The 12,568-nt window shown below is 42.8% G+C and overlaps 1 protein-coding gene across 3 annotated transcripts in view; it reads right to left on the bottom strand.

Moving 5' to 3' along the window:
* The window catches only part of bmpr2b (bone morphogenetic protein receptor, type II b (serine/threonine kinase)), a 168,225-nt gene extending 160,600 nt beyond the window's left edge, over positions 1–7,625 (bottom strand). The window contains exon 1 of one of the 3 annotated variants that reach the window (XM_069196328.1): positions 6,278–7,625. In XM_069196328.1, the coding sequence (XP_069052429.1) occupies positions 6,278–6,440 (163 nt within the window). In that variant the 5' untranslated portion in view covers positions 6,441–7,625. The remainder of the gene's footprint in view (positions 1–6,277) is intronic. The other 2 variants (XM_069196327.1, XM_006636761.3) reach the window with 2 other exon arrangements.
* Between the last annotated feature and the right edge of the window lie 4,943 nt (positions 7,626–12,568).

Genomic DNA, 12,568 nt, shown 5'->3' with positions numbered 1-12,568 from the left:
ATCAAATGAGCCTGTTAAGATTTACCATGATCCTAAAACATACTCTAAACTGCTTCAGACAATCTGTGTTCTGATCACATAGTGCAACTGGTCATCTACATTGGCTCAGTCTCCACAGCATAACTTGTTCAGCTCCATATTGCTCAAGAGCTGCTCAACATCTGCCTTATCGTTAACACTACAGCACGGACACGAACAAAAACGTATTAAAAAAACTAAAATGATTAGTCCACCCATTTTCTAACTGCCTTTTCTAATTCAGGATCGCTGGGAAGACAAAGACTATTCTAGCAAGCAACAGGCACAAGGCAGGGTACACCCTGGACAGGACACAAGTCCATCACAGGGCAGACGCACAGAAACAACAGGTCAGTTTTCTCAGATGCCAATTAACCTACCAGTATGGCTTTGGACTGTGGGAGAAAATCCAACCGAACAAGGGGAGAACATGCAAACTCCACACAGATAGCACCCGGGGTCTGGAATTGAACACCAGGACCCCAGCGCTTCCAGGCAGCAATGCTAACCCCTGCGCCAACATGCCTCCCAAAAAAAAAATATTCAATAGCTCTGCAGACGGATGATAACGTCTCATGAATGAAAACAATTTTCATTCCACCACTTCATGGCTGTGTAGGTTATTAATCATATGTTGAAAGCAATGTAGATTTCAAAGCACAGGTCTCGTTTTCCTAAGCCTTCTGGTGACATTTTGGTTAAAAATAAAACATTATAATTGTCTATGTGCCAGTAAACTAAGCAGCATTTCATTACCCTGCCAACTCTTACTGAAGCTGACATCTTGGTGTGCTCGTATTTTAAGATCATTACTGACTGTGCATAATAATATGTGAATGACACTTCATATATTTGCTCTTCAGATTGGTCAATTCCATTTTCGTTGCAGATCAATCTTTTCGTTATCATCTTCGTATTATTGGGCCTGTTTTCTGCTCACAGACGTTTTAATGGCCAGATCTCTATTTTATTTCATCGCTGACTAGGAAAAAAGCTGAGTTTCTATCTGGCTGCCATTAGCTCTAATACATGTCTGTAGATGCTGTGATAGTTGATTTGAAGACACATTCCCAGTCAGGGCTGGACGAGATTAAACCCAACACTCATTGTCATGCTTGGCGCTGGTCTTTTTATGGTGGATAATCCCATACTAAAGCTAAATGGGTCTGAAAAGTCATTGAAAATGGATGCTTTATGGCTACAAATTTAACATGCACCACGAATGATGGAACACATAAAGCTCCTAACTTCCATTTTTCCCCCCTTAAGAGTTGATGTTGTAACACTGTGCATATTCAAATTCAGGTCTGTGTTCTTCTCTCTAAATACGTCCATCAGTGGGTAATCACCTAATTTCCTGTGTCCACAAATAGTCTCTTCAGTAGGAAATCAAAGTCTATATGTACATAACTGTGTCTATAAAATTTTTTAATAAAACATTACAGCCACAAAGAATTGACAGATAGATAAGACTTTATTAATCCCGTAGGGAAATTGATGAAATTGTAAAGGACCGGCTTCCTGTTAAGTATTCTAATATGAAATTAAGTTTTTCTTAGCCAGGGACAGCTGATTTTAATTATTCCCTTTCTTGTAAGAATTATAGCAGAACTCTTCACAGCGCAACACATGACCATATCAGACATGGAAGCTTCAAAACTCCTGTTTGGTTGTGTTTGTGCTCTCTTATCTTTTTCAAGGCCTAAAGTAAGCTTTATTTCACCCCCCAGGGGCCTTGTGTGAAGGCTAAGCCTACTAACAGCTACTGTTTACTTCTTTCTTGTGTCAAACTCAAGTTCTTATCCACACAAAGAGCCATCCACTATTAAAGAATCTCAATTTTTTTTTGTAGTTTGCTCTATAATATGCTAAGCTTTCAAAAAAATTAGCTTACAATGAATGTATATCCAGAAATGGGAGTGACGAGAACTATCTTATGAACTCACTGTCCAAATCCTACAATCATGTACTAAAAATAAACCAGGATAGACATGAGCAATGATGAAGGGGGTGCTGATTATCCTTAGAAAAGCATTTAAGGAACTGCAAGGCACAATCATTCACCATTTTTATTGGACAGAGTACAATGAGCACTTAAAAACTGCTGCATAAACATCGCGGACTGCACCTCCAAATACTCAAGCCTAGCAAACGATCAATCAGATCAGGATTTATAACGCTGACCCTAGAAGATAAAGCACTCACACACTCATATTACTGACGAATGGCTTTCCTGTTGAATCACTTGCTTGTTTTGTTGTTTGCCAATTGATTCAGATGAGTGTGCAGTTATTGCACATATCGACGATTTTAAATGTTTTTGTTTTGCACAAGACCCAGCCACTGCACCAGACACGCATTCACTGCAGAACATCTGAATGTGGCGATATGTAACCCCAAAGCTTCAAATATGCACATCCGAAAAAAAAAGGTTAAGACTTCTGTGTTAGCTATCACAACACCAGTTAAAGATGATAAGTCAAAATGCACAGAAATCCTGTACACAATAATGTTACTATTCAGACATCTAGCATTGTATCTCTTCCAGAGGATAAAATACCATTCTTTATGCATGTTAATGATCCGTTTTCTTTTTTTTTTCTTTTAAACAAAAGATCCAAACCAAGGCAGAGCACAAGTCATTCAACTAATCTCCTGGTTAAGGTGCACACTGCACAGCCTCAGAGAACGTCACACAGTCTCCTTTCCAACTGGTACACAGCACTGCCACTGCGTTTCTTCAGCTCAGATCCCGTTGCTCAGGAGTAGCTGAAGTGTGGGTCGAGCTTAGGGGCCGGAAATCATCCTGCGACATGCATATCCAAGGACTGAGCAGGCTATTGGCTGAGCACTTGGGCTGGCTTGCCTTGATTGAGCCAGGGTCTGTTCTGTTTTTCCGGGCAAACAGGGACTCCTGTGGACCTGCTGCTAGCTTTGGAGTAAGGTCAATGAGACACGCACCTGCTCCTCCACTCCACACCGAGTGCCCTATTAGGCAGGAATGCTCAGTCTTCGTCCCGGAGGCCAAAACACCTGCTGGCTTTTTTGTTCTAGTAGAGCTCTCGGGCACATCACTGAATCCTAACTGACTTAAGAACAGGACTAATCTGTATCCCAAGTGCACTTCTATTACTATACAATAGCTGAACTTAATGAATTCTCTCTGACCCCCCCCAGTCCTACTCCAAAAGATATACCCAGGCAGATCGTTTTAAGTGTCACTCTCAGATAGGTAACCTTGTTAATTTATTCTGGCCGTGCAATAAAATTAAATAATACGGGAATTATGTACATTCTGTCACCGAAAACATCTTTGGTTTGCATTTTACCTTCTAGACAGTGATTATACACTCCAACTTGACAAAGTTTCAATATGTCTATTTTCTAAGCTTGATCATTACGCTAGGAAATGTATGCCTGTCTACCAAGTACCAACTGTCTAAATGTGGCTCTCCCTAGAAAAACTGACATGATCTCCGCTCGAGATCGGAGCACTTTTGGAAGATCTGTTCTCCCCTTTGGACTTATTTGGAAAACCAGCTTTCCTAATTGCGTTATTTTTTTTTCTTTCTGAGATTATATCGGTACAGGAAGGCTGTGCAGTTTTGTCCCTATATGCCCAAACACATCATTATGTAGTTTCTTTTTGTATGAACGGATGAGGATGGGATTTTATGAATGTCAATGATCAGCATGCTGTTAACCAACTACTCACTGCTACTGTAAAAGGTTTAAAAAAAAAGAACATTTAAAAAAATAGGACTAATTTGGACAACCTGATCTGGGCTCAGCTCCTGCAAATGCTGGAGGGCAGCTTTCAGCTACTGCATTTCACAAGTAACATCAAATCCAAGACTTCCGAGGAGGTTCAAGAAAACGCTACTGAGGAAAACTCCCATAAAGCAACTTGCTAGTTCAATTAAGGTTTCAATTAGGTCATGAGGCTCCGCTGGAATGGAAACAGCTGTTGTGTGGGCCTCCGGGCGCAGAACTCTGAACCCCTGCTGTGAGGCACTGGGTGATTCTCAAGTGTGTTAAAGGATCTTATACTTCCATGGGTCCTCATTCCACCTCTGCAGCACAGAGGCTGAACCTGCGGAGCCCCATCTTACACCCGGACTATGACTGTGCCCGAGACTGACCCACACAGCATCAACGTGTTGGAATGGGAGAGAACAGAGCAGAGCAGTTCTGCACCGTTTGACCCCAGGACATTCGATTCAAAGGTAGGGGAAACGAGAGAATCTGTGTGCTGGTTTTTAATCCATTTTCGAAAAGCTATATCCAATTCTGGATCACTGGGGACCCCAGACAAGCCACGGGTGCACACCCTGGATGGGGCACCAGTCCATCGCAGAGCAGACACACAAACACAATCATCGCACCGGGGCCAGTTTAACCAACCAGTATGTCTTGGGGCTGTGGGAGAAGTCTCACGCGAGCCCAGGGAGAACATACAGACTCTACACAGACAGCACACAAGATCTGGAATTGAACCCAGGGCCCCAGCACTGTGAGTCAGCAATACTAATCACTGCGTCACTGGACAGCCCCTCATTTAGAGTATCTCTAAGGCAACAGTTACTGTCTCACTCGTTTCCATTCAGTGGTTTAATGCCTGCAATCGAAAGTCTGGGTATTGCTTAAAAATAAGTGGACACAGCAGAGTTGTCCTTTTGGATCAGACGTGGCCAGAGGGGAATCTGTATTATAGCGCCATACATTTTTTTTCCCCACACACATTAGGATAAGAATTCCTAGACCACGTCTGTGGCCAAATAGGAGTAAGTTCTTGGAAGAAGAAAAAAAATCTTTGCCAGAATTAGCTCAGGTTATACAAGATGTCTTAATCTTCCCCAGTCACTCAAGCTGTGTTGTGTAAGCTTGGCTCGACAACCTGCTTAAAGGGTCATGATCCCAAAAACGCGTTCAGGGACTGAAAGACTACCAACCCTACAAGACTCAACCTATGGACAACTGGGGAGTCTCTCAGAAGCATGTTCTCCCACTTCAAAATGGAACACAAACTAAAAAAAAAGAATCTAAAAAGACTGCCTTATCAGAGGAGACATCACTGAAGCCTTATAGTTCAAATGCCTTTCAGGATAACCAGGCATCAGAGCAACATGGTTGACAAATGAAAGCAGAACACTTGCTCAGGTTTTACTGATTGGGTTTTTTCCCTCTAAACTGAAAGGAAGTACGTCAAAAAAGATCAATTAAAAAACACCTCAAAGCAGAAATTAACATATTACTCATTCGGGACTGTCTGCAATGACCAATGACATTTTCTGTACTCTGGTGATGTGACACTTTTAGAAGGAGGAAAGGGGGAAGTATTTTATAAATAGGAATTATTTTTAATCCAGATTTTTATATTTCAATCTACACTGGATCTAATGGCAAGATGGCAAGAAGGCAGGACATAAAAAGAGCCCTTGTTCTGTCATAAAAAGGTGCATCTCACGTCCATGTCAAGTGAATGAACGAGATAAAACGATGTTGAGGTCTGTGCACTACCCTTCACAGAAAGCACACAGCAGACACCAGGATCTTAACTACCGTACTTACAGATGCAATTGTACGTTATCAAAGCATTCAGTTCAAGTCACCCAAATAACTGAAACCGCTGTTGTCACATCTGAAAACCTGGACTACTCAAATAGTGACATGCACATTTGAACGTTACTGTTAATGGAGTAACAAATGAGAGACCGAGACATGCAATACTGCACATTACTTAGGCTACACCTAAGACATTACACGCCATATATGCATCTCGAGTTGTAACATTATTCGCCTGCCGTATTTTCAATTGTTCTATCCCTTGGTAACAATTATATAATCGCTATACTCGATTGCAAAGCGTTTTCTCATTTGTTCTTGGAAAGATTTTCAGCGATTCCACCCGTGGTCCAACTCATGAAAATAAAATGCTGCCGGACCTTGCTGAAGACACTGGTTACCTGGAGGACTACCAAGGTGCCCATGAAGTTACTTAAATAACAGTTTTATTTTTCTTGGGTGAATGTAACCTTTCCTGTCTGTTAAAAGCTACAACAAGGCGGTTCAACCACGGTCGAAAACATATTCGGCCGTATAAAAAAAAAAGTTAAATATTGAGATTCGCTGCCTGGGTTATTTTCGGTGTCGTTTCGTTTAACTGAAAGAGAACAGTGTTTATTTATTGGAAGCCCAAATCATTTTTTTTACAGGGCCATTAAGTCTGATTTCAGCCCGCAGTTATGTAGGCACTTACCAGCTACCGTACTGAGCAGGACTGCGTAGACTCCCAACACCAGGATAGACAGGCGGTGGAAGGCGGCCATGCTGAGCACCAAACCCGGTATCCGCGATAATAAACACCTCCAAAAAGTTTTATAATTTTTTCCTCTTCCTAGAAATGACCAATCCAGATACATTCGTTGACTGTAATCCCGATTCAAATGAAGAATCCCATCATTGTCCACCGGTGCCTCGTCGTTTTTGTTTTCAGTTCGTCTTCGTGCTGGCCGGCGTTAAAATTAACATTTTCTTGGAACAGCCAGCTACTTATCTCAATCATTTAACGTGCTAGATTTTTTTTCCCCCTCTTTATAAAAAGCCCTCGCCAGTTACATCATTCGTGAAATGAACTGGGCGATTCCGGTTTTAAAAATAGGGAGGCTCGGTTCTTTTAATTTCCACTCCCGGCTGCAAAATAAAAACCTTAAGACAACCAGAATCGGTCTGAACGGTTATTCTATTCCCTTTGATTGGGTTTCTGCAGATATACGAAGGTTAGGTAGCTAACGTTAGCTACCCTAAAGCTTCCCGAATTGCAAATGTCCTTCAGCAAAAACAATTAACGTGCAGGCGAGCGCGTCTCCAACTTAATATGAAAATCCGAGGATTCCATTTTTCTTGTGAAAAAAAATCAAAAAAATAAGTCCTTGGCGAGAAATTGCCTGCAATCCTCCAAAAAAAGGCCTTTTTTCCCCCCTCCAAGAACCCACCAAGCAGCTCCGACTTTTAAAGTCCGCGGTGCACAAATTCCGTTTTTTCTTTTCCCTTTAAATGAAGCCCCTTTGTGAAAAGCGCCTGCTAACTTCGCTGCCAACAGGACAAACTGTAAGCATTTTATTTCCCCTCCCGTTTTGCTGTTCCTACGCAGGGCACGGTGTTTGTTTTCAGGAGCGATCCCAGCCGAGATTCGCGGATCCCCCCCTTGCTCAGGATATTAAGAGAGGCCCCCCCCTTTTTTTTTTCTTCCTCCAACACTTTCAGATCTCCACCTTTAGACAAGGCTATGCATTCCAATAAATCTCCATCGGAAAATATCCTTGCGCAAAGCCCAGTTTTTGTTAAAAAAAAATTACAACCTCCCCCCCCCTCCCACCCCAACACCACAAATAAAAAAATGTACACAGGCACGTCCTCCCCAACACTTAGTTCTGCACTGTTTTGGTTACGGGGAGCAGACTGCCTCCGTTTCGGTTTGTCTGCAGTTTCAGAAGGAGGGAGGGCTGGCTGGCTGGCTGTCAGCGCTAGTGACCATGGAGCAGCAGACAGCGAGACAGAGCGTCTGTGACTGGGATACGCCTCATCCCGGGATTGTCTGCGGCGCTTGCAGCACTAAACACGCTAAAGCCGAGCCGTCTCACTTCCGCGCAGTGTGGGAAAGGAGTAGAGCTCCCGCTAGCGGTGCACAGCCGGTCGCGGAAAGAGTGGCGCTGGCGTGGGGCTCGCCCGCCTTTAGGCGCACGTTTTCTCAAACCACCTCTGTGCTCCCGGCCGTCGTCTGAAGGTTATCCAAAACGCCACCCGACTTGTAAAAACGTTCAACAGTCTGGCACGTTAAATAAAAACCTGATTTTTAAAATCTCTTATGTGGAGACAAACATTCCGTGAGTGGTTATTCTCATTTAAAAAAAAACAAGGCTATATGTTTTCGAGCAGTTGAATTTATTTAAAAAGTCCAGGCTTCTTGACTTGTATATTCAGAAGAAAATCAGAAATGTTCCAAACAGGAGTAGGCCTTTAGGCACATCTGGCGCATTTTGGTAGGTAATAGTTAAATGATACAAGAAATTCATGCAGATATGGCTGGGAAGCTTGTTTCACACTCCCTACAGCCCTGTGGGTGAAGAAGTGAAACGTGTTCTCGGTTTTAAATGCACTTTCACATCGTTTCCACTTGCGCCGTCTGGTTTGTGTTTCATTTTTCCTTTCCGGAGAAAGGCTCTGAGTGGACTTTGTCTGTGCCTTTGAGGGTTTTCAAAACTTGTATCAGAAGAAAACTCTTTTATGGTGAAAGCTGTGAATTAAGGCCTGCAATGGCCCATATTAGTGAAACCCCAGATATTTCATAGGCAACCCACAAGGTGTCTGAGATGCAGATTTCTGCTTTGAATGTCAAATGGACAAAAAGTTAACTCCAAGGGCTCCCCGATCCTTTTCGTATTTTGGTTGATTATATGCACCTGTTTTGTCTCTCATTATTTAAGCCTGGTGCTCTCGCCATTCCTGGCTCAGCGCTGGGAGATGGACGCCTGGGATCTCACCTACCAACAGGTCCAGGAGAGACCCGAAGGCATAGGCTTCACCACAGCGTCCTGACCGTCTGGGTCTGGGGCTCGGCGCGCCTGGCCTCGTTACCCTGGTTTTATTCCCTGTCCCTGTTCCGGATCCCATTCCGGATTTTAACCTTGTTTGTCTTGTCCTGGATGGATCCCCCGGTTCCTGGACCCTGGACTGCACCCCGGATTCTCCTTGGGACTGTTTGGACTCGTTTGCCCTTGCCACGCCCCCCCAGAGCACCGGATCACCGCCATCACGCCCCCCCCTGTCTGTCAACCCATCCTGATCCTCTACATCTTTTCCCTGTTGTCCTTCTCCACTTACTTCCGGATAATACTGTCTACACAGGGTCCTGAACTATGCTTTGCGGGAGCCTGGACCGGCTCCCCTTACACCAGGCAGACTCTTCTACCACCGGCAGCACTGAGTCTCTGTGCTCTGGCACCAGGGTGGAGTCCCAGTCACTGTTAGCTAAGTGTCACGAACCAGGCATTTGGATTACAGAGCTCAATTTGCTCCACGAGCTAACACTTTTTGGGTTGAGCCCTGCAAGAGCCCAGCTGTGTTCAGTTCTAACTTTTTAGAAATTCGGATAGAATTCTTTAATAACAGTGATCCAAATAATTTTGAAAACACAGAAGGCTTCTTCCAGTTTCGTCACAATCAGGATAAATGGTCAACATTTATTTGTGTTGCAATCCACATGGCAAAACAACGCTGTTAAAGTAAAAGAGGAGCAGTGTATTGTTCTTTAACACACTAATTCAAAATGGTTTTCCTTCTTAACCTTTGACATGAAATACACTAGGCAGCACTTACAGGAGATTGCACAATTTGCTCCAGCTGAGGAAATTTCTCCTGGGTTTTACATTGCAACAGTTTTAAAGGAGACCAGTATTTTTGATTATTGTTTAATTTCTGCAAGACCTTGTTTTTGAGAGCTCTACTGGAGACCTTGGCAGGGAGGTGATCTCCATGGGGTTAGAAGCAGGAAAACAAGAAGTCCTGCTGGTTGAAAGTTAAGCAGGGCGAAGTTCATTCACGAGCAGCCTGATTTTGCAAAGCAAAGATAAATGCATGACATTGACAGACGACTCTGCGTTACAATTGTTCTCAGCACCTTCATAAAGGTGTGAATTAACTGTGATACACCTGGGTATTTTGGGTTTCGTAGTAAGAGACACCCAAAATGTTCACTCTTCTAGAAGCCTCAGCTTCCTAGTTTTTAGCCTTCACCTACTATACCATACCTTCAGGAGACTGTGGGCAACAAAAAATTACCCACAGTCATCTGGGAAATGTAATTCAGACTAGAACAGCCATCTTGCCTGAACCTGCCATCTCCTCACTCAGTGATATTCACCATTCGTTATCAATGGCTTTCCATCCATCCATTTTCTAACCACTTCTTGCAGTTCGGGTGGAGACGGAGCTTATTCCAACAAGCAATGGGTGCAAGGCAGGACACATCATGGATGGGACACCAGTCCATTGCAGGGCAGGCAGACAGAAACACACACTCACTCAGACCAGGACCAATTTTCCCAGAAGCCAATTCACCTACCAGCATGTCTTTGGAGTGCAAGAGGAAACCACGTGAACATGGGGAAAAGCACACAAAGTCCATGCAGTAATGCAGGTTTTCATCTTCTTTTAATGTCCTTACAATTTGTGCTCAGCATGAATAATAGTTAATTCACACTTCACAGTCATGATTTCATATATTCTTATATATTCCAAATCCAGCAGCTATATTAGCCTGAAAGTCACAACTGGCAGCCCACTGAAGCTCAGCAGGTATGAGCCTGGCCAGTATCTGGATGGAAAACCTTCCTGTGAATGCTGTTATTGGGACCAGTGGGGGGCGCTCATCCTGCGGTCTGTGTAGGTCCTAATGCCCCAGTATAGTGAGGGGGACACTATACTGTAAAAAGGCGCCGTCTTTCGGATGAGACATAAAACTGAGGTCCTGACTCTCTGTGGTCATTAAACATCCCATGGGATTTCTCCAACATAGTATGGGTGTTACCCCGGTGTCCTGGCCAAATTTCCCACTGGCCTTTACCAATCATGGCTTCCTAATGGCCGCCATCTCTGAACTGGCTTCATCACTCTGTTCTCCTCCCCATTGATAGCTGATGTGTGGTGAGTGTACTGGCGCACTATGTCTGGCCTTACATCATCCAGGTGGGGACTGCACATTGGTGGTGGTAGTGGGATTCCCCATTACCGGTAAAGCGCTTAAAGTGGAGTGTCCAGAAAAGCGCTATATAAGTGTAAGCAATTATTATTATAGAAAAGGTCTGGAAAAGAGATAAAATAGTATTAAAATAATAAAACAGTCTGGAATTATCACAAATTTTTATTATCGCTGTTTGAATTCTATGTTGGCACCCTCCCTTTAAATTTCTTGGCTGGCCTTAGAATAGTTGATTGTAAATGCAAGTACCTACTTAAGGGTATTAGGTAGCCCAGCAGGATAGAATCCATCAGCCCCACAATTTCTGTTTCTGATTCTATCCTTTAACATCTTGACTGAGGAAAAGCTATACTTGGACAGTGAAGTGAAAAAGAAAGATTTCCTTTCCTCACATGCTGTTTTAACAGCAGCGCGAGGTTCAGGTTACAGCTTGACTTTGTACGCATTGTTTTGGTTATTGACAAACACAATTATAGTCCCCAGGGCATTCATAATAATTCTGCACATTGGTTCTTCCAAGGAAAATTATTGTTAGATGAAAACACTCTAAATATAATACATTAGATATTACCAATATGTCATATTGAATGCTAAAGATATAAAAAAGTGAGTCCATAAAACATTACGGCATACCACTATTGTAGTATAATGAAATATTGATTCAAAAGAAATGGGGCAAAACCTAATTCCACATTCATTCCCTTAGGAAATAATGTATCCAGCTGTAAATATCCAGAATACGTCTCTGTGTTAACGACATGCTATCCAGATTTCTGCCTTCGTGATGGAATAACATTCTTTCTCAAATGGAAACAAAATCGTTCCCAAAGGTTGTTGTGCGTCCTTAACATCTAAAAGTTCTAAAAGCAGGACCTTGTTCATTTTGTCTTTGTGTAGAACTCCCACAACTCCTCCGTCCACTTCGCCAGTCCATCGCAGGCCAGAAGCACAGCCACCAACAGAGACCCTCACATTTAGGGTTAATGTTCCCAGAGGCCAATTAACTTACCAGTCTTTGGACCGTGGGAGGAAACCGGAGCACCTGGAGGAAACAAATGTAAACACAGGGAGAACATACGAACTCCATGGAGACAGCACCTCTGGAATTGAACCTAGGACCACAGTAGTGCAAAGCAGTGTCAACCACTGTGCCACACTACCTAGCAAAACGTAATGTAGAAAACTTTTTTAATAAGTAATATGGAAAAATGAACACTTTTTTTAATAAGTACCTCTTTGAATTCAATTCTTCACTTCTTATAGTTACACTTTATGGGTTCTAAAGTTCACCCCCTCATCCTTGGAGTCCAACCTAGGGTCAGCATTGACAGGCAGAGGTGTGGAATGGCTTCTTCAGTCCTGTAGTTGCTCTGGTGACTGTGAAGCCTGTTAGGATTCCTGCATCCTTTATACTCTGGCTATCAAGTCCTTTAAAAGCAAAACAGGTGGAAGAAGTTCAACGTGAATGTCTTCCGTCTTGGCAGTTCTACAATATGTAATGTCACACACTACACTCACTGTCTTGAAACCACTGTAAACACTTGCCACACTAGAAATTAAGAATTGGCTCTTCACTCGACCCATGTGTCTTAAAAGGCAACTAAACCTTGGTCTTTTATGAAAAACACTCCACTTTAGATGATATATCAATTAAAAGAATGTCAATGACTATATAACTTGAAGCTATATTAACTTATAAGAATGACAAATCCCTGCTAAATTCCTATCGCACCCCACTCCTTCAAAAAATAGACAACATATTTAAAAAATAAAGAAAATATTATATTTAGG

The sequence above is a fragment of the Lepisosteus oculatus genome, chromosome 12 (assembly GCF_040954835.1).
Source record: "Lepisosteus oculatus isolate fLepOcu1 chromosome 12, fLepOcu1.hap2, whole genome shotgun sequence".
Classification (NCBI taxonomy): Eukaryota; Metazoa; Chordata; class Actinopteri; order Semionotiformes; family Lepisosteidae; genus Lepisosteus; species Lepisosteus oculatus.
The sequence above is the reverse complement of the archived record's forward strand: the minus strand, read 5'-3'. Positions and strand labels throughout refer to the sequence as shown.